The sequence below is a fragment of the Hippocampus zosterae genome, chromosome 18, assembly GCF_025434085.1.
Source record: "Hippocampus zosterae strain Florida chromosome 18, ASM2543408v3, whole genome shotgun sequence".
Lineage (NCBI taxonomy): Eukaryota > Metazoa > Chordata > Actinopteri > Syngnathiformes > Syngnathidae > Hippocampus > Hippocampus zosterae.
In genome coordinates, this window is record NC_067468.1 from 10,158,335 (window position 1) to 10,181,244 (window position 22,910).

The following is a 22,910-nucleotide window of genomic DNA, read 5'->3' on the forward strand; positions in this document are numbered from 1 at the left end:
CGACCATGTATAGTAAGGTGTTTTTAGCAAAAAAAAAAACGACCATGTATAGTAAGGCGTTTTTAACAGAAAAAAACGACCATGTATAGTAAGGCGTTTTTAGCAAAAAAAACCTGACCATGTATAGTAAGGCGTTTTTAGCAAAAGAAAACGACCATGTATAGTAAGGCGTTTTTAGCCGAAAAAAACGACCATGTATAATAAGGCGTTTTTAGCCAAAAAAACCCGACCATGTATAGTAAGGCGTTTTTAACAGAAAAAAACGACCATGTATAGTAAGGCGTTTTTAGCAAAAAAACCCCACCATGTATAGTAAGGCGTTTTTAGGCGAAAGAAACGACCATGTATAGTAAGGCGTTTTATGCCGAAAAAAAAGACCATGTATAGTAAGGCGTTTTTAACCGAAAAAAAAATGACCATGTATAGTAAGGCGTTTTTAGCAAAAAAAACCGACCATGTATAGTAAGGCGTTTTTAGCCGAAAAAAAACTACCATGTATAGTAAGGCGTTTTTAGCAAAAAAAACCGACCATGTATAGTAAGGCGTTTTTAGCACAAAAAAAACCGACCATGTATAGTAAGGCGTTTTTAGCCGAAAAAAACGACCATGTATAGTAAGGTGTTTTTAGCAAAAAAAAAACCGACCATGTATAGTAAGGCGTTTTTAACAGAAAAAAACGACCATGTATAGTAAGGCGTTTTTAGCAAAAAAAACCGACCATGTATAGTAAGGCGTTTTTAGCAAAAAAAACCGACCATGTATAGTAAGGCGTTTTTAGCAACAAAAAAAAACGACCATGTATAGTAAGGCGTTTTTGGCCGAAAAAAACAACCATGTATAGTAAGGCGTTTTTAGCCAAAAAAGACGACCATGTATAGTAAGGCATTTTTGGCCGAAAAAAACGACCATCTATAGTAAGGCGTTTTTAGCCGAAAAAACGACCATGTATAGTAAGGCGTTTTTAGCCCAAAAAGACGACCATGTACAGAAAGGCGTTTTTAGCCCAAAAAAACGACCATGTATAGTAAGGCGTTTTTAGCCCAAAAAAACGACCATGTATAGTAAGGCGTTTTTAGCCAAAAAAAACGACCATGTATAGTAAGGCGTTTTTAGGCGAAAGAAACGACCATGTATAGTAAGGCGTTTTATGCCGAAAAAAACGACCATGTATAGTAAGGCGTTTTTAACCGAAAAAAACGACCATGTATAGTAAGGCGTTTTTAGCAAAAAAAAAACGACCATGTATAGTAAGGCGTTTTTAGCCGAAAAAAAGACCATGTATAGTAAGGCGTTTTTAGCAAATAAAAACGACCATGTATAGTAAGGCGTTTTAACAGAAAAAAACGACCATGTATAGTAAGGCGTTTTTAGGCGAAAGAAACGACCATGTATAGTAAGGCGTTTTATGCCGAAAAAAAAGACCATGTATAGTAAGGCGTTTTTAACCGAAAAAAACGACCATGTATAGTAAGGCGTTTTTAGCAAAAAAACCCGACCATGTATAGTAAGGCGTTAGAATGTCAGTTAATTATTTGCTTTTTGTGGAGTTTTTTCTTTTGCACTACTGTACATCTTCGTTGTTTTCGGCTCAAAAACGCCTTACTACTATGTCGTTTTTTTCGTCTCAAAAACGCCTTACTAGACTATATCGTTTTTTTTTCGTCTCAAAAACGCCTTACTATACTGTCGTTTATTTCGTGCCAAAAACGCCTTACTATACTATATCGTTTTATTTCAGCTCAAAAACGCCTTACTATACTATGTTGTTTTTTTCGTGCCAAAAACACCTTACTATACTATATCGTTGTTTTCGGCTCAAAAACACCTTACTACTATGTCGTTTTTTTTCGTCTCAAAAACGCCTTACTAGACTATATCGTTTTTTTCGGCTCAAAAACGCCTTACTATACTATATCGTTTTTTTCGGGCCAAAAACGCCTTACTATACTATGTCGTTTTTTTCGGGCCAAAAACGCCTGACTACTATGTCGTTTTTTTCCTCTCAAAAACGCCTTACTGTCGTTTTTTTCGGCTGAAAAACGCCTTACTAGACTATATCGTTTTTTTCCTCTCAAAAACGCCTTACTGTCGTTTTTTTCGGCTGAAAAACGCCTTAATATACTATGACGTTTTATTTCAGCTCAAAAACGCCTTACTATACTATGTTGTTTTTTTCGTGCCAAAAACACCTTACTATACTATATCGTTGTTTTCGGCTCAAAAACACCTTACTACTATGTCGTTTTTTTTCGTCTCAAAAACGCCTTACTAGACTATATCGTTTTTTTCGGCTCAAAAACGCCTTACTATACTATATCGTTTTTTTCGGCTCAAAAACGCCTTACTATACTATGTCGTTTTTTTCGGGCCAAAAACGCCTTACTACTATGTCGTTTTTTTCCTCTCAAAAACGCCTTACTGTCGTTTTTTTCGGCTGAAAAACGCCTTACTAGACTATATCGTTTTTTTCCTCTCAAAAACGCCTTACTGTCGTTTTTTTCGGCTGAAAAACACCTTAATATACTATGACGTTTTATTTCAGCTCAAAAACGCCTTACTATACTGTTGTTTTTTTCGTGCCAAAAACACCTTACTATACTATATCGTTGTTTTCGGCTCAAAAACACCTTACTACTATGTCGTTTTTTTTCGTCTCAAAAACGCCTTACTAGACTATATCGTTTTTTTCGGCTCAAAAACGCCTTACTATACTATATCGTTTTTTTCGGCTCAAAAACGCCTTACTATACTATGTCGTTTTTTTCGGGCCAAAAACGCCTTACTACTATGTCGTTTTTTTCCTCTCAAAAACGCCTTACTGTCGTTTTTTTCGGCTGAAAAACGCCTTACTAGACTATCGTTTTTTTCCTCTCAAAAACGCCTTACTGTCGTTTTTTTCGGCTGAAAAACGCCTTAATATACTATGACGTTTTATTTCAGCTCAAAAACGCCTTACTATATCTTTTTTTTTCGTCTCAAAAACGCCTTACTAGACTATATCGTTTTTTTCGGGCCAAAAACGCCTTACTACTATGTCGTTTTTTTCCTCTCAAAAACGCCTTACTGTCGTTTTTTTCGGCTGAAAAACGCCTTAATATACTATGACGTTTTATTTCAGCTCAAAAACGCCTTACTATATCTTTTTTTTCGTCTCAAAAACGCCTTACTAGACTATATCGTTTTTTTCGGCTCAAAAACGCCTTACTATACTATATCGTTTTTTTCGGCTCAAAAACACCTTACTATACTATATCGTTGTTTTCGGCTCAAAAACACCTTACTACTATGTCGTTTTTTTTCGTCTCAAAAACGCCTTACTAGACTATATCGTTTTTTTCGGCTCAAAAACGCCTTACTATACTATATCGTTTTTTTCGGCTCAAAAACGCCTTACTATACTATGTCGTTTTTTTCGGGCCAAAAACGCCTTACTACTATGTCGTTTTTTTCCTCTCAAAAACGCCTTACTGTCGTTTTTTTCGGCTGAAAAACGCCTTACTAGACTGTATCGTTTTTTTCCTCTCAAAAACGCCTTACTGTCGTTTTTTTCGGCTGAAAAACGCCTTAATATACTATGACGTTTTATTTCAGCTCAAAAACGCCTTACTATATCTTTTTTTTTCGTCTCAAAAACGCCTTACTAGACTATATCGTTTTTTTCGGGCCAAAAACGCCTTACTACTATGTCGTTTTTTTCCTCTCAAAAACGCCTTACTGTCGTTTTTTTCGGCTGAAAAACGCCTTACTAGACTATATCGTTTTTTTCCTCTCAAAAACGCCTTACTGTCGTTTTTTTCGGCTGAAAAACACCTTAATATACTATGACGTTTTATTTCAGCTCAAAAACGCCTTACTATACTGTTGTTTTTTTCGTGCCAAAAACACCTTACTATACTATATCGTTGTTTTCGGGCCAAAAACGCCTTACTACTATGTCGTTTTTTTCCTCTCAAAAACGCCTTACTGTCGTTTTTTTCGGCTGAAAAACGCCTTACTATAATATGTCGTTTTTTTTCGACTCAAAAACGCCTTACTATACCATATCGTTTTTTTTCGTCTCAAAAACGCCTTACTATACTATATCGTTTTTTTCGGCTGAAAAACGCCTTACTATAATATGTCGTTTTTTTTTACTCAAAAACGCCTTACTATACCATATCGTTTTTTTTCGTCTCAAAAACGCCTTACTATACTATATCGTTTTTTTCGTCTCAAAAAGGCCTTATTATACTTTGTTGTTTTTTTCGTGCCAAAAACTCCTTACTATACTATATCGTTTTTTTCGGGCCAAAAACGCCTTACTATACTACCGTATTTTCACGACTATTCGACGCATCGTACTAATGGCCGCAGTCTCAGTAATGCGTGACATTTCTGTATTTTACACATACACAGGACGCATCGTACGAATGGGCGCAGTTTTACAGTGGTAAAACATACGCCAGCTTAAACATACGGCATGCATGCGCGCACTCTAACACGTTAGCTTGAAGCATACGGTAGCACGCCAAGACATACAGATAAGATAAAAACACGTTTTTAAAAAGGCAACGAAAGCAGAACTGAGTTTGGGTGTATTTTATTTAGCCATCGTACAATGTTCTCATGTTTTTCGATCAATCATCACCCAGAAATCCATCAAAGTCCTCATCCTCTGTATCAGAAGCAGAGGACTGCACATCTCAGTTGTCATTGAATGCATGCTAGTGTGAGTTGCTACGCATTGCCGAGCGGAAAGAAGGAGTACCAACAGCAAAGTCAACATTTCTCTCGTGTGAAGCTTTCCCACATTTGAAAGTAAAGAACAGAGCGAAACATGGTGGCAGCGCGTGTGTGTGTAGAAAGAATTGAACAATTGTGCAAGTACCGTAATCCATCAAAAACGCCGCGTTCCCTCTCGTTGTTGCGTATTGTGGCGTAACTCGCCAAGCGCTGCCTCTCACTCTTTGTAAAGTTGTGTTTGCCACCGATCATCCATTGTTCCCATGCCGTTTGCAACTTTACTTTGAACGCCCGGTTGATGCCAATGTCCAGCGGTTGGAATTCTTTAGTCAAGCCTCCGGGAATAACGGCAAGCTCAGAGTTCATTTGCTTGACTTTTTTTTTTCACCGCTGCTGTGAGATGGGCACGCATGCCAAAAGCATAACCGGTGGCTTTAAGTTTGAACTGAGCTTCGTAGGCGTGCGTGTCTTTTTGTCGAATTTATTTTCAGGGGTTCTTAGAAACCAAAACCGGAGTTGTTTTGCAACAATGCACATTGCCACACTCTATACAAGTGTTGGTACTGGCTTGAGGCGTCCACTTACACGCCCACCCTTCACCATTGGCGGACTAGCTTGTCTGTCCTCTCTCTCCCTCTCCCTCTCTCGCTCGCTCTCTCCCCCTCTCCATATATGTATATATACACGCCCACCCTTCCCTGATTGGCCGACTTCTTTCATGCCTGGCACCGTCACTTCCGCCTTTTCTCTATATAAACAGCGTGTCGGCTGTCAGTCAGATTTTGGAACTCGGCGCATATAAAGGACGCTCCGCACCATAAGGCGTCCTGTCCATTTTGGAGAAAATTTGAGACTTTTAATGGCGCCTTATAGTCGTGAAAATACGGTATGTCTTTTTTTGGGGGGGGGCCAAAAACGCCTTATTATACGATATCATTTTTTTCGGCTAAAAAACGCCTTACAATACTATGTCGTTTTTTTCGGGCCAAAAACGCCTTACTATACTGTCTTTTTTTGGGGGGGGCCAAAAACGCCTTACTATACTATGTCGTTTTTTTCAGGCCAAAAACGCCTTACTATATACTATGTATTTTTTTTCTGCTCAAAAACGCCTTACTATAATGGTCGTTTTTTGGGGCTAAAAACGCCTTACTATACATGGTCGGTTTTTTTGGGCTAAAAACGCCTTGCTATGCATGGTCGTTTTTTTCGGACAAAAACGCCTTACTGTACATGGTCGTTTTTTTTCGGCTAAAAATGCCTTTCTGTACATGGTCGTCTTTTTGGGCTAAAAACGCCTTACTATACATGGTCGTTTTTTCGGCTAAAAACGCCTTACTATACATGGTCGTTTTTTTCGGCCAAAAATGCCTTACTATACACGGTCGTTTTTATTGGCTAAAAACGCCTTACTATACATGGTCGTTTTTTTCGGCTAAAAATGCCTTACTACACATGGTCGTTTTTTTTTGCTAAAAACGCCTTACTATACATGGTCGTTTTTTTCGGTTAAAAACGCCTTGCTATACATGGTCGTTTTTTTCGGCCAAAAACGCCTTACTGTACATGGTCGTTTTTTTTCGGCTAAAAACGGCTTTCTGTACATGGTGCTCTTTTTCCGCCAAAAACGCCTTACCGTGGTCGTTTTTTTTTCGGGCAAAAATGCCTTTATACTCTTGGCATTTTTTTTGGCTAAAAACGCCTTGCTATATATACCAGTACTGTACATGGTCGTTTTATCGGCCAAAAACAGCCTACTAGACATGGTCGTTTTTTGCGACTAAAAACGCCTTAGTATACATGGTCGTTTTTTTTTTCCGGCTAAAAATGTCTTCCTATACATGGTCGTTTTTGGGGGGCTAAAAACGCCTTTTTATACAGTACATGGTCGTTTTTTCGGCCAAAAACGCCTTCCTATACATGGTGGGGATTTTTCGGCTTAAAACGCCGTACTATACATGGTTGTTTTTTTGGGGGCTAAAAACTCTTTACTATATATACAGTACATGGTCGTTTTTTTTCGGCCAAAAACGCCTTACTATACATGGTCGTTTTTTTAGCTAAAAACGCCTTAGTATACTGTACATGGTTATATTTTTCAGCTATAAATGCCTTTGTATAGATTGCCGGAAAAAACGACCATGTGTATGTTGTAAGGCATTTTTAGCCCCCAAAAAACAACCATCTATCGTCAGGTGTTTTTAGCCGAAAAAAACGACCATGTCTATATAGTCAGCCGTTTTTAGCCCCCAACAACCGAAAATACGGTAATCAAAATTTACTGAATGAAAAAAAAATGCACTGAATAGATTCTTATGAATTGAAATATACTTTTTAATGCAAAAAAAGTCAGTGGAAAGACTGACTCACCTAAAATGTCATCAAAAGTTGCATGTTCATGGTCCTGAATGACAAGAGACAGCATTTATCAGAAAAAGACATGCGTGCCGTGACGGCATTTTCAGTTTTTGACTCACATAGAGGATGGGTATGATGGACGGGTCATCCCTGCGGATTATTGTGGGTACGTATTCCGCCTTGGGGACTTTTGAGGAGATCAGCTGAAGGTGAAGCCAAAGGGGAGGGTTGGTTCCAAACCGCAAAGGAAAATGATGACAATCGGTGAATAATAAAGGAAAGGCTCCAAGTGAAAAAGCAGAAAAGGGCGAAAACAGCCATAGATTGGTGGGAGCCATCAGGTAGTCCGGTCATATGTTGGCAAGAAACTATCAATGACTCCACTCTCCCCCACAACTGCATCGGGGAATATTGAGCTCAAAACCTTTCAACTGGAAAAAGGCCAATTTGACTGCCAGCAGAACAGCTTTTATGAACAATTTATGAACCTGCAGACAGGTTGTGTTAAATATTGAGGTTGGATTGATTCACTCAAATTTTTCGAATAAAAATCTGATTTTTAAAATATTTTTTTATAGCATTTCATTTCATTGTGACAAGTCCAATCTGCGAAAAGTATGACTTTCCAGTTTTGTGCAAAGCAGCATGGCTCTGCCAATCATTATAATAACACATGATCAGCAAAAAAGGGCTCGGGAAGGATCTCGGGTGCGGTTACGTTTGGTTCAGTGCCTTTTAGAGATGAGAATCATCATCATCAATAAATCGTGTCCTGAAATAATTGAGGGCAAAAAAGGAAGGCAATACTTGTCTGCAAACAGCATTGAATGGAACCTCAAGTTTCAAACGTTCACAACGGGAAGTAATGTTTCCCATTGAAACGAATGGAAATGCAATTAATCTGTCCCCACTCATAACACATTTGTTTTGATTATTTTGAGAATTGGCCCTTTTGTCATCTTAAAGGACACTATATTTCAATAAATAACACACACATACACGCACACATGGTAAATAGTATTTTTTGAGGACTTCTGTTAGGCTATCACATCATTCACAAACGGGACCGGTATAAGATTTGTGATTGGACGACCGAGGATGCGGCGGTGGAACTTCTGCCGACATATGCTTACATACAGCCTTCACCATTACGCAACAGAGGGATGCACATCATCAGTTTTCAGTTTACATTTGTATCCCAAAACTAATATGTAAAAAGAGGACATTTTTCGATGAAAAATTTCACACGTAACCGGAATTGTTCTTCAAAAGGGACGTTGGTAACTCCAGGCTTCCCTGCGCTAGCATCGTGCAGCCAGTGTCCTCACGTATGTCTCACCATGATTTTGGGAGGTACAAAGTCATCTCCCTCGCAGGCGAGCCTCTCCATCTCTCTCTCCTCCTCCCAGTCGGCAGCTTCATCAACGCCGCCTTCGTCGAGGGTGCTGCAGGATGTCTGCAGGTCCCCACCTTGGAAAGTAGAATGCGGGAGGAGGTAAAGACAAGACTCACCAAGTGCCTTATGTCGGCCGAGGGCATATTCGGAAGGTGCGGAATAGTGACCCAGAGGGGGAGGTTCTTAATGGATGGGAGGTACTGATGTTAGAAAATGGCAGATGGCAAAAACGCAGAGACAGCTGTCGGATGTAGGAAAAGAATGACTGATGGTTGAGAGGAAGCAGATTTTTATCATCGCATCACGCACAGAATCATAAAATGTCTCATAATTATTTTTTTTGTGTCAGAAACCGAGATTTATTTTGAACAACATAGGGGTGCAGTCACTGCCATGTTTTGCATCTATTTCGACTCAATTTGACCTTGTGACACACAACACAACAGGAACTTACGACATATGTGTTTTGATTGAAGACGAAATATGATATTAATCATTCTTTGATATTCCGAAATCGGACTCATATTATTGTGCTCAATCAGAATCATCTTTAGAATCAGAATCATCTTTATTGGCCAAGTTTGTAGAACACACAAGGAATTTGTCTCTCAATGGCAGGGGACATTTGAAGGACATTCTGAAATAAACACAAATGATTGAACGGCGGCTTTGTCTGATTTCCCGGCGACTGAGGAATCATGAATGCATTTCGATGGAAATGTGATTAGCGAATAGTGAAAACCAAACAGCATTTAAGCAGTGCTTAATCACCACCATGACAAGATGAGTCGAGTGAATTCCACAATGCTCTTTCCTCATCATTACCCTCCAATGTCGTTTGCGCCTCGTTCTTTCAGCTCCTACGAGGCTACAAAAAATGACACTGCAGGAACGTCTACCTCATTTAAACGCGAAGAGTGTCGTTGAGAGAGTACGGCGAATGAAGTACGGTATTTATTAAATTGATTCAAACTAAACAGTCGAATGAACAACAGTGAAATGGAGCTCGGAAATGAATATGCGAATGTATTCATCTGTGTTTTGTAAAATCGCTGTGTGACGTCTGCGTGCTTTGAGTTCAGTCTCGCTAAAATGCAACGGATCATTTTGTGGAAGCGTCCCGTTAAAGAATAACATTAAACTTCTTTGAGGCATAAATTTCTGAGCAGCTAGCATACAAGTGTCATTTTCACTTTTACTCTTTAAGCTAAAGGCTAGCTTTATGCTCGTGTACTCTTCTAGCTAGCATGATCCAAATGTAGCTCTTTTTAGCTGACTTTTTCTTCCCCCTTTGACAGTTAGGTTTAAATAGCGTTATGCGGTGTATTTGGAGGTATTTGAATCGGTCTTCCAGAATTAGCAAAGATTATTTTTCTGTTAGCTACTTGGAGTGATGTGACGTTTGCCATTTTAGCAGGCTACACGAGCAATTTTGGGTGGGGTCCTTCTAGCCTTTGACGCAGAACATTATTCGACGTCCCTAATCAGAATAAGTGGCGTAGAAAATTAGAAGATAGATCGATGATTTTTTTTTTGTGGAGTGTGTGTGTGTGTGTGGGTGGGGGGGGGGGTCAAACATACAGTGCACAAACACATTAGCAAAAATGGACAAGGAGACATTTATAGCCACACCATGACTGTGACTCCTCCAACGAATACCAACACCTTTTTCTTCGGGAAAGAGAGACAACGCAACATTAGCACAACATTCGACTGCACTCAAATGCAAACAGCGATCACGCGAGACACACGAAAGATGGACGTGGAGAGAAAACGGAAAAACCACCAACACGAGACACAGACGTCAACGGACAAAGACAAGCGGTAGAATGCAACCAGCGATCCACACATACAATAGATTAGAATCCTACATTCGTGAATCAAAATTCTCTCACACACACACACACACACACACATTTTGGGAGACACTCACAGCGAGGGCAGCACAAAGTTGAATTGGGGTCGTAAAGGAACACAGACTGACAGGGGCAGCAGAGACAGCGAGTTTGTGTGTTTTTCATGTACTTTGTGTTTGTGCATGTGTGTCTACCAGATAGTCTAAAAACTGTTTCCCAACCTTGAGTGCGCCAAGGCACACATTTCACATAAAAAAAATATATATACCTGTATCACGGCACACCACTCGACAAAAAGATGAGGAGGAAAAAAAAAGCGGATACGGATATAAGGATTTGATTAGGTAGCTTCTGTCTTCTCGTTGGAGAGCAGTTGAATGTTCTGCCTGTTAGAATGCGTGGTTGGCAGAGATTAATATTGATTTGTAATTTTGAAATAGAAAATAATTGGGGTGGAACAATAAACAATTTGTTGCGGAAAATCATTTTTTTTCAACTTCAATTTGAACTAGTTTTCAGCTCTGGTTTGAATTATTTTAGGAAAGCTATCTATTTCACAATCGTCTGGGTGATGTCAACGTGTATGCGTGTCCATGCAGCGTGGACTCACTGTCTCTGGGTTCATGAGGAGAGTCAGTCTTGACAGGGGTGGGGTCACTCCAGGAGCGGCTGAAACTCTTCGATCTACGCTCAGCGAACGCTAGTGCAAGCGGGGGGAGAGATTGTCACACGCACACGCGCGTACTTTGGAACCCACAAGCGACCTCAGAACGTGCAGAGGCAAATGCGGCTACAAGAGCACAAATGAAGCGAACGTCCACTGGGAAAACACGCACGCACACACGAGGGACAAAAAGGCACAGTTTGAATTGAGCTCTTCCAAACCAAATTCATCCATGCATGCCTTTCTGGCCCTTGGAAAAGCGCAGGATTGTTTTTTTGTTTTTGTTTTTTATTTGCCCGAAACATTACGAAAATGACTCAGGCAATTACGCAATTACGCAATTAAGCTAACGATATAAAATGTTGCCTTATTCAGCATGTTTATGATGGCTCTAATTAACACCTGCTGCTCTGCGCATCACCGTAAATCAATGCCTGCAGCCACAATATGAGGGAATGCGGCATTTAGGCGAGGAAAATAAAAAGATGCTAACCCCAAAATGACACATGAAAGCCGACACGGCGTCTTATAATCCGATGCGCCATCTATATGGAACAATATTCAGATTTCTTGGACCGTGTATCTTAAATGTTCTGTAAAGCGCTTTTTTTTTAAATAACTGCAGCTATTGTGAAAGCCTCCATTGTCTATCTAAAGCTGTATTGTATTGTATCCCCTTTAGCATAGCTCCATCTAGTGGATGCATAGAACAACAGCAGCCACTATTGTGACTTCTATTCCATGCGCCTGATATATGAAAGCAGTTATCAAATAGGACATTCATTGAAGGTGCGCCTTATACTCCGAAGCGACTTACAGTGCAGAAAATACGGTACCAACTTTAGCAAACAATCCAACAAGCTCCTTTATATGAGAGGTCAACCAGTTTCCCCATTCACACACACAAACACACGCACACACACACACATCCTTTTTCTATGACTCAACCTTCAAACTCTTCTTTAGAATATCTGGAGTCTAAAAACAAACATTCAAAGTGAAGCCACAGGAAAAGACCACCTATGGGGGGGGGGGGGGGGGCATTTCTTCTGGGATGCGCACACACATATACCAAACCCCGGAACTCCACAAAATCCCCGAACACAACATTGGCAGCCTCACATTTGCAGAAGCCAGCGGTAAACAGAAAAAGAATGCACACACACGGATGAAGGCGAGGTGAACAATAACGGGCAATTTGTGCATCAATCACACACACAGACGCGCGCACGCACACACATCTGACTCACTCTGTGCTTTAATCCTTCTGCTGCCCACCATACGAAGATGCTTCCGGAAGTTCCTTTTGGGCAGAGAAACCACGGAGGAGGAGGAGGAGGCCGCCAAATGTCAAATTTAAGGGCAGCATACAGTGGAAAGGAAGAGGGTGGGTGGGGAAACAACAATGACAACAAAGGGTTGAAAGACAAAACAAGACATTATTAAGTCTCGAGCATTATTGTGGGTAATGTTCTTGTCGTTGGTGGGCGGTAAAGAGCAGTTGACTCATTCATGGAACGACAGCGGCCAAGAGGAAAGCCTCATTCCTCCTTGAAAAGGGGAACCGAGTCGAGGGTTTTTCTGCGATAGCAATTCCAAGTTTCATCGATTGCTGATAGCAAGTGACCAAACATTCATTGTCTTCAAAACTTGGAAGCAACAATGTCAAAATATAATTTTGTACCTCGCTTGATCTGGTCCAGCCCCCTGGGGAAATAAAATTAGCTGCTATAGTAAATCTCACTTTATGAACAACATCCACAAACAAAATAATAAAAAAAAAAGGAAAGTTTTGGCCACTTCTATTTATTTTTACTTCAATTTAATGGACACTGTGCTGCCCCTTCTGGCGGGGGCAGTATACCAATATATACATAGAGACCGTCAAACCTTAGTAAACTGCAGTAATACTTTTTTCCCCGCAGAGGATAAATAATGCATACCTAACCGAATGTCATCGATACACCATGCAGTTCTCATATGTTGAATTATTGGATGACAAAGCAAAGAAAACAAAAATTAGGTGGCTTGTATTTTGAAAAACATTGGATCCCTAATATCTCACGGCATCAATGGATTTTTAAGGGCGTTGGCTTCAACCAAACTCATTCATGCACAGATGAAATTAAATCAACATTTAAAAAAAAAACCTTAAAAGTCACTACTTTCATTATCTCTTCTCACGATTGATCCTCCTGCGCGTGTTATCCCCTTTATTAGTCTATACTTCATTTAGTGACATCGACAAGATTTGTCTTTCCAGCTTTGACGACGACGATAACTTCCGCTATCAGTTTAAAACTGCAACTCACTGTTGAGATAATACGTTTGCTGGTTGACAGGGACTGAAAGGACACCTTTAATTTCCGTAATCATAGCGAGACAAAGTGCGACTGACAACAGCAGCAGAAGTGAGGCAAGGATCAAGGCTGATGTTCGAGACAACATACTTAAAAAAAATATCTATATATGCTCCCATTTTCGAGGTTGCTACACATGACGCGTAGCATCAAAGGGGGAGGTGATAAAGCACGCTGGAATAACAGCATGATAAAGCGCCTGCAGGCTGCGATTAAACGCTTTGTTGTTTGGAAGTTTGGAAAAAAGTGGCCTCATTATGTTTGTCAGAAATAGTACACACACACACACACACACACACACACACACACACACACACACACACACACACACACACACACACACACACACACACCTGTCTCCCAATATGAAGGGTGTATCCCATTTTCCTTGCACAGACAAATGCTCTTTTTGTTTTACGTGCATCTCTATCATGAATCCAAATACGCTCAATTGTAACGCACGGTATAAACATAATTCTGAAAATATGAAAGCAAAGCATGTGATCACAAATGAATCATATAAACATGTAAAATAGGAACCGCCGCCTACAGTGCAATGAAATGCAGAACAAAGACAAGCGCTGAAAGAGAAGACGAGTCTGCCAAAATGTCGGCGATTCCTATCATTTAACGACGTCATTAATCCTTCAGTGTCCATTTTAACGATACAGCTATACATGGCTGACTTCTCAGAAAAGTCTGTCTGAATACATTTTATCACAGCAAATAAATGTAGAATAGAAGGAAATTCGATTAAAATGTTCACCCCCTCCGTTCCCTAAAAAAAAAAAAAATCTGTCTTCAGCAAGAAACATTAAGAAAGTAATAAACTGCCAATCTATTTGGACGTGCCCCAAATTGGATGAGTTTGTCCTTGGTCCAAATTACGCCTGTCTAGGAAGACAGTAATTAACTAGGATGCAAAGTGGCTAGAAAAGAAAATGACAACAACAAAAAAAAAGGACACTTTATACGGAATCTTCGGCATGGCCAATTAAAACATGACACATTGACAGTAATTGGAACGGATCGGCACCTAAATCTAACGCCATTGCACAAACAAAAAGAAAATCCACTTCAGCCAGGGTAACAAAAAAAAACGAAAGCGATGACGTCAGGGAGCAGCGGAGTTTCCAGTGTTGCGCCAAGTTTGTTGTGACCACTCACTCTGATTAAAGCACACGCAACGCACATCCACACCGCAGATGGATGACAGCGCCGCCGCAGAGGGATTGAGTGGCGCTCGTTTGGTGTCAAGTGTCCCATCTGCTCTTGTGTGTGACACAGCATCTTGAGCCCGAGTGGGACCATTTTTAAAGGACGCCGGCGCTGATGTCACCCACTTGCCAAAGTGATTTCCACGTGTTACTTTGTCCTCGTCACCCTAACTCACGTGTGAAGCTCAAACTTAAGAGGTGTTTCCAAAAAGGGGTTGGATCCGCTCTACCATCTTGAGAAATCGAAAGGCTTCCTTCCAACTATTGGATTTGGTGGACTTTAACCCTTTCAGGGACAGCGGTTACTACAGTGGACAGTTTATGACATAAAGGGGTGTCAAACTCATTAAAACTCATTCAGTACCAGCCAATTCTAGACCAAGTCTGAAAAGACATTTAAAAACTGAAAAACCAACATCCATACATCCGGCGCGCTGTCGATTTTTGAGACAATATAAAGATTTGAAGTCTGCCTTCTAAGCCCCAAAAATACAGTACCGGAAAATCTTATCACTTCAAATGATTTATCTCGACTGCGCAATGCTGTTAAAACTCATTCACTCCCAAAGACGTTTTTAAACGTCTTTTCAGACTTGGTCTAGAATTGGCTGCTACTGAATGAGTTAAGAAAAACTGAAGCTAAAAAAATAAAAGAAATTGGATTTCTTAGTATGTCGCATACCTAAGTGGTCAACTCTCCAACAAAACACAGTGTGACACCCCGCTTAGAGCGTCACCCTCTTCCTCTCTTCCCCTAAGTCAGATTAGACTCATCCTTGAATATCAGTGCCACCAGACGAGCGCAAACGGTGCAAAAGCAAAGCCCGACAGGACACTTCATGCAAAACCTCTGGTTGACTGCTAAATCCTGCTCCCTGTCTCTCCTCTTTCTGGGGGCAAATCCCCGGAAAGCCCTGGCAGGATGTGGCACGGTATTTAAGGGATAAAAGAGGGAGAAGCCGGCATCGCAAAGGGAGGGGGGGGGGGGGGAGCGCAGACGGAAGCTGATGCCAGGGTTTTTAGCTGCGGGTTTTAGTTTAGCGGTGGAGGAAAAGCTAAAGCGTCCGCAGGTAGCGGATACAGTTTACAGGGCAGCGTCGACTGTCATCATGAGCTTGCTTTACTTGACCAAAACTAAAAGTTGGAGGCAGATGGACCGACAGCGCTGAACAGATGATCCCAACACGACTCTCTGCGGCTGACACCGTCGCGATGTGTCAACCGTGTTGCGAAACGCATCGCTTGCGACGAGCGGTTCAACACATTCGGGTGAACACGATTTGCAGCCGTTCGATGCAGACGCGGGCGGAAACGAACTCTGCCAGTGGCTCCAATTAACAATTAAAATATGCCTTTGGTAATAAATTGCTTGTTATCACGACGGCTTGTCAAATTTCCATCCGACTGACTGCTGCTTTTTGAAGGAAACATTTGACTTGATTGACGCACAAAACTTGTATCATGTGACGCAAGTTAATTACAAGGCCTCACTTGACCGAGCAGCGCGGCATGAATTCTGTTCACAGAGCGGTTTGCTTTTTGGATTGCGCAAGTGCGCATCAACGTTGTGGTAAGGAGAATTCATGACTTTTTTTTTTCCTCATCACAATGGTCAACATACTTTTAAAGTTGGGAGAATGGAGAATGTGAAAAACCTAATCTGGTGACAGTTGAACACTGGGGTGGATTGTTTGTATTTTCATTATTTCCCAGAGTAAATTGGAGGCCAACCTGAGAGGTTCCGCTGTGATCGAATTTTCGGCGGCTGATGGCAACTCTGGTGCAAGGAGATTGCTTTTGACAATCCCGAAGTGGTTCGTTGTGATCGTATTGACCATGTGTGATCCATTTATCAATAATCCCTCAGCATTTATCTTGTGTAAGCGAGAAGTCACTGGAGGACAGCATGAAATGTTCAGGCTTGGTGCTGTTCAAAAAGGCATTACGTTGGATGGATGGAATATATTTTTAGGTGTTGCTAGCTAGCTAGCTAGCTAGCACAGATGTAGCACAGTCTGCTGTGCACTCCGAAACAGATCCTCATCTATGGTCAGTTGGTTAGCAGCAAATCAAGGAGGCCGGGCCAAGGATGAAGTTTAAATGATTGATATCAAGGTTAAGAAACGGAAGTTCATCAATATCTACATTACACACACACACACACAAACAGCAAATAAGGATGTCAATACTCACGATATCCTGAGTTGTTGGTCCCAGTTTTGATTAGCATGCAAGCAGAGAAGGGGGGAAAGGGGGGGGGGGGAGAAAAAAAGTCATCAGGGTGCATCAAGTCTACAAAAACACAGACAGAAAGAGAAGTATAATGTGTGATTTAGTGATTGTATGATTTCACCATTTACTCTTAGCGGGATTTAACGAGCATCTAACTGATGAAAAAAATATTTTAAACAGTCTAAAAATACATTAAAAAAATAATAAATGTGAACAAATGTTCCTTTTGTGTCAAAGTACCCACAAACGCGTCAGAGAAAGTGCTACCAAACGAGACCGCATAAATAAACCCCTCCAATAATATTTCATACAATTGTAAAACATATCATACAATATAATCGCACTATAGATCGAAACGACGTATTAATTGTGATGCATCGCGTTTCTCGGCCAAGCTTTAAGGTGCCGCAAACGGATATTTGTGCTTTGGAAAATTAAAGTCACTGGCAAGCAGAGCGGGACATCCATCTTAAAGCCTATAAAAGCGACACGCTGGTAATGTTAAGGCTGTAGTCGGTATCATAACATTTACATTTGGTTGCAACGAGGAGGGTTAATCACGAATGCGCGTTGACGCGCGCTTCAAACACTCACGCCTGCATGGTGGTTGTGGCCGTTTGAAAGGTGAACATGTTTTCCTTGGGGAACCAGTTCGCATCATCTGCGGTAGGAGACAAAAAAACGGTCAGATAAAATACAATAAGAAGCAAGCAGAATTATGACCGCTCCACCCCCCCAAAAAAAGGTCGCACGTGAAGGCAAAATGTTTGAAATATGAAAGCACAAAAGCGGCACCAGCACTTCACAGTCCAGCACTCCACAAATGGAGAGAGAGAGGAGACACACGAGAAGAGAGAGCAGGAAAAAAGGGACACAAGGAGACAAAAAGTTAGCGATTATGCAGGTCACCGTGTTGCAGCCAACATCAAAGCCCCAGCGTTTATCAGACCAATGAGGGAAGAGATCTTGAAAAGCCTTTACCTTAACAGCTAATAATAATTTAAAAAGAAAGAAATAAAAAGAAAGGCTAGGTCGTGTTCGAAGTGACGCTAGCATAGTTTAGCACATGCTAACGAAATGTTAGCAAACACGATAGCCAGCGTTATCGCGGTTTGAGAGGTGTTGATTCAGGAATTTAGCATTGGGATTAGCATTATCTCGCTTTTGTTTGGGGCCATATTGTACCACCTGATCTAAAATAATTAAGTACAATTAGTATTTTTATTTTATTGTATTTTTATTGGTCGTGGGCCATACTGTATATGCCCCTACCCGTGGCACACGTTTGGAAGGATGAGTTGGAATCGACATCCCAGTGTTTTGGTATCGGTATATTTCGGGTTTGAGCTATTAATTACATTGATAAATATTTGTGGGTGGGTCTTATTAGTCGTGCTTTTCCACTCTTTGCCGCAGCGCTCGGCCTCTTGTGCCCGTGAATCACCATCCGCTAAGAGGTTTCCCAAAAGCTATTTCTTCACCGGTCTGAAGCACACAGCCCACGACGGGGTCTTCTGAAGCGCTGACCCAATTCCAAACAGATTTGTATTTTAGTGCCTCTCTTCTTCAGTGTGTCACCGCCCCCCCTCACCTCTCTCCAGCCCAGTCACCCGGTCCACACTCCACATCCTCTCGAGGCGTCGGTGCTGCTTGCCTGGCTCTCGGGATGCACTTTCAAGGTCCAGGGATCCTTGACTCCGAGAGGGGACAGCACTGCAGGACTCACAGGCCAGCCCTCGACATTCTGCCTCCGCTTTTCCACCGTCTCCCCAGCCGCGGATGTTGTGGGCGCTGACGGAGGTTTGCAGGGGGGGCTGAGCCAGCTGATGGTGGTGGTGGTGGTGTGCGGCGTGGTGGGAGTGAGACCCTGGGACACTCATGGCTTGCTGGTTACCGCTTCCGCTCGGCCCGCAGGCCCCTCCGCCGCCGCTTGACGGTCCCGTGTGGTGGTGGTGGTGGTTGCCGTGGTGATGGTGGGCGCCGCCGCAGCTGCCGGCGCCACGGCCGCTCGCGCTTTGGTGGTACTGGGTTGGCGACGACGAGGAGGACGAAGGGGACGTGGAGGGCTGGATCAAGGTCGCGTGGCCGCCACTGCCCCCGCCGCTACCTTTGGGTCCCACTCCGCCACTCCCTGAGCGCTCCTTTAAGACATCCAATTCGAGGCTCTCCTTGCTGGCCCGGCCGCCACTCATCAGCATACCGTGCCGGGTAGTGATGGTATACACACGAGCAGGCTGCAGAGTGCCCTCCACGCACTTCTGCTTGTCCTCCTCCGCTGAGAAGCTGCGTTCGAGGGATAACCGCGCCGGCTTCCTGGAAACGGTGATGGACGGAGGCGGTTGGTGGTGTAGACCCACAGAAGTTTTCAGCGCTATGTCCTGCGAGCTATCTTTCCGGTAATTGGTGTTGTCTGAGCGCAGATGAAGGTGGTTGTTGTTGTTGGCGCCAGCGGTCTCGGTTGGCGACTCTGGGTCAGCTCCGACCGAGGTTTCACACAGGAGATGATCTAAAATTCCAAAAAAAAAGGTAAGGTAGACCATCACTAAAGATCCAACATACATTCAAGATCAAAGGAGCCAAAGTGCTGAAAAGAAGTTGGGGATGAAATTGCTTCTGCGGAAGCGAAGTGAAGGAGATGGCGGCCTCGCTTTTCTGCGACTGGCAAAAAGAAGGGGAAGGGATGAAACGACCGCAATGGAGAGCGAAACGACGGAAGGTCCGGATGGCAAAAAGGCGCTGACCTGATCCGTTTCGGTTGTCGAGGTGTGTGTGGGACAGGTACTCTCCAAATGCTCGTGCTGCTCTGTGGACACACACACGTAAACCCATCAATTGATGGGCGTGTTGGAAGGAGAGCTGCCAAACACCGGAAGCAAAAGAGAACCAGCTGAGTCCAAATTCTAAACCTAATTGTCTTCTTTGTAGGCTCACGCCACCCACAGATTAAGATGCAGCTGTTTTATCTGCATACTTCAGGCAGCCTCAGAGAGAGAGAGGGGCGGGGGGAAGGGACAGCGTGGGAGGGCGCAGGGTGAATGGTATCAGGTAGGCAACACTTCCAATGCATGACCTCAATTTACAGCAGAAGGGAGGTCATAAATATTTTGTTTTTCGGCTTTCTCCACTCTGCAAAAAGGCACACCCCCCTTTTGATAGTGAGACACATTTTTTTTTGTATTTGGAGTGACGTCATTGCCGTGCAGCGTGATACAAACGGGGCGAAAAGAACAGAAGAATGTCCATTTCACCAATGGGAAATATACAAGCGCAATAATTGGAGGAACAACAGTCCATTATGAAAGACTAAATGAAAAAAACAAGTACGGTCTAGAACTCGATTAATATTAATAAAAGCCGCCAGCAATTCTCATGTGATAATTCTCCCTGATTACATTCTTTGTTTGTTAAAAACGATTTAACCAATTTCCTTAAAACGTAGCGGTTGGCGCCAAGCAGTAAATTTTGATGTGCATTTACAAGCACACAATCCAGCCACACAAGCCACAATCATCTTTATTAAGTACAACTTATACTGAGCCAAAAACTGCGGTATGCACAAATGCATCATTAAGTAATAGAAATAAAAAGCACTTTGATTTATAAAGCAAAAATCACAACAGAAGGTGTCGCGGGACGCTCTACACGTGGAGCGGGTTTGGGTAGCGCATTCCTAATTTGTTTGCGGAACACGTGAACCTCGCGTGAGAAGGTGAAAAGCAGCTCCTCTAAGGCGCTTTCCATCGTCTCCGTGACGGCCAATAAGCTTCACTCCTGGCAAGTCGTTTTCTCACGAAAGGAGGAGGAATAATAAAAATAGAAGATGCCAACGCCATGCTAACCGCTATGCTAATCATCAAATGCTGGTGTGAAAAATCTGAATAAGCGCTAGGGTGCCACACTACACAATCTTGAGCTTTAGAGTCAAACTTTTTGTTTTTTAATGGCAACGAGAAAGCAGCTCTCTGAATGTCTGCTGGTTTCATAACCGCTGATTTAGTCCTCAACGTAAACCAGGGGTGCCCAAACTTTTTGGATCAAAGATCTACTTTTTGATCAACTAACGTCACGGGATCTACCCTTACCGGCGCGTGCACGCACACACACACACAAATTTAAGATTTACCTGCTTTATTTTATTTTTATATTATTATATTATATATATTTATTTATTATAATATTTTTTTAGTGAAAATGAGACTGATTAGTGTGCAGTGTATATTACCACAAAAAATATATTACTAACATGTACAAAGACACACAAATGGTTGTTTGTTTTTTTTCTTCTTGACACTCCTCAGATCTACTTGGGACCTGTCTTAGATCTACCGGTAGATCAGGATCTACCTAATGGGCACCCCTGATGTAAACAATCCCTGTTGGTTTTGATGACGAGATGCTAACCGGCTAATGAGCAGTAATTAGCGTCGCCAAATAGTGCCTGACTACCGGTAATAAACCTGCTGCAAGTCAACATGTTTTTTTTTTACTGAAATGGTGTTCGAGGCGTTATCTATGATTGATTACATCCGAATTGACGCCCACCTGGATAACAGTAGCAGTATCTTCCCTTTTGAGGATGGGTGAAACCAACTCCCCATTTGACCTGCCAAGCCGAATTGCACATCAGGCAACTACTAACAACGCACATTTTTATTCTTCGGATCTTCTCCTCGCACTCTTTTGCACTTCCGTGGAGTCCTCTCGGGACGCAGTGAGTGAACAAAAGCTGCTCTGCGGGATTAAATGATATGGTTATGAAAGAGGACGTAACAGTGAACGCCGATATCAATTCAAATACACGTTTTAGAGATAAAAACCAGTTCTAATATTTCAGCGACTCGAAGAGAAGTTAATGAACGTCCCCACCCGTTTCTGACAAAAAAAATATAAAGGCATTAACGTGAAAACAACAGCCTGAGCTAATCCGTAGGAGTAATTTGACCCCTTCTTAGATCGCAATCTTGACCAACATGCGGGGTCAAATCCTCGAACCAATGCATCAGGTATCAATAACGCAGTATTGGCTCAGTCCCTTTTGGAACCAGCACATGGGGTGATGCATTTCACCCAATTTGAGTTGCTTTTGACCCAACAGTTTTAACTCATTCAGTACCAGCCAATTCTGGACCAAGTCTGAAAAGACGTATAAAACCGTCTTTGGGAGTGAATGAGTTAATAGAGCGCAATAGGATTAAAGGGTCATGAGTACTTGACAATGTCCTCACAAAATCGGCAACGGTGAAGTGTTTGCGACATGCAAGCGGGCCCCCATCCACGGAGCCTCACGATGAACGCGGCAACCGCGCTAATCAGCAGATGTTCGTCTGAAGTTGCGCACCTCGCCATGTATTATTCAGCAGGCAGGGTTGATTGGAATTGAGCAAACAATGGCGTTGAGCGCTCGCCAATCATCGTGCATTATGTGACAGGAAATGGAGAATGTAACCGAGCGAGCGCGGCGCCTCTCGGTCCGTCCATTAAAACAAATTCTTGTTGGGTTTTACTCCGTGATGAGAAATGGAAGAAGTGTGAGACAGGCAATTTGATATGAAAGGCATTCGGAGAGCTTCGAATGCTACGTATTAGCACCAAGCGGTAGAGTGATCATGAGGGGGAGGAGGAGGGGGGGAAAAGAAAAAAAAAGTGCGGTGTATGCTCTCAGACTTTGGAAATTTTCTTCTCTTTTAATCTTGCAAGATTACAACTTCGTTTTTGTAACTTTACAACCTTTTTTTCAGCATTTTACTCATTTAAAAATGTGGCTTTTGTCATTACAATACAACTCTCCTAACATCCCCCCACCCCCACGTGACCACTATAGACTTGCAATATTACATCAGAATAACATTTGATGTCATTTTTTGTCTTTCAAACATCAACCCAATGTCGTGTTCTCAGCCTTTACATCCGCATGCAAGTTCAAAAGTTCCCGCACATGTCGACGTATCGCACACGACGGATGACGAGGCGGCGTCATCACATTATCGACTCACATTTGATTGTATTCCCAGTTCCCGTTTAACAACGTGAGCATATATCTTGAGAGGACAGGAGTCGTGTGGTTCAAAACACTCCCGTCGGGTTTGAATGCCGTCAGGCCTAATG

At 42.2% G+C, this 22,910-nt stretch overlaps 1 protein-coding gene across 1 annotated transcript in view; it reads right to left on the bottom strand.

Moving 5' to 3' along the window:
* Positions 1 to 22,910, bottom strand: part of nsmfa (NMDA receptor synaptonuclear signaling and neuronal migration factor a) — a 33,255-nt gene that overhangs the window by 6,012 nt on the left and 4,333 nt on the right. Inside the window, 8 exon segments of the mRNA XM_052050647.1 lie at positions 7,093 to 7,126; positions 7,200 to 7,283; positions 8,420 to 8,550; positions 10,943 to 11,032; positions 12,247 to 12,299; positions 17,394 to 17,466; positions 18,397 to 19,311; positions 19,547 to 19,608. Coding sequence (XP_051906607.1) covers positions 7,093 to 7,126; positions 7,200 to 7,283; positions 8,420 to 8,550; positions 10,943 to 11,032; positions 12,247 to 12,299; positions 17,394 to 17,466; positions 18,397 to 19,311; positions 19,547 to 19,608 — 1,442 coding nt within the window.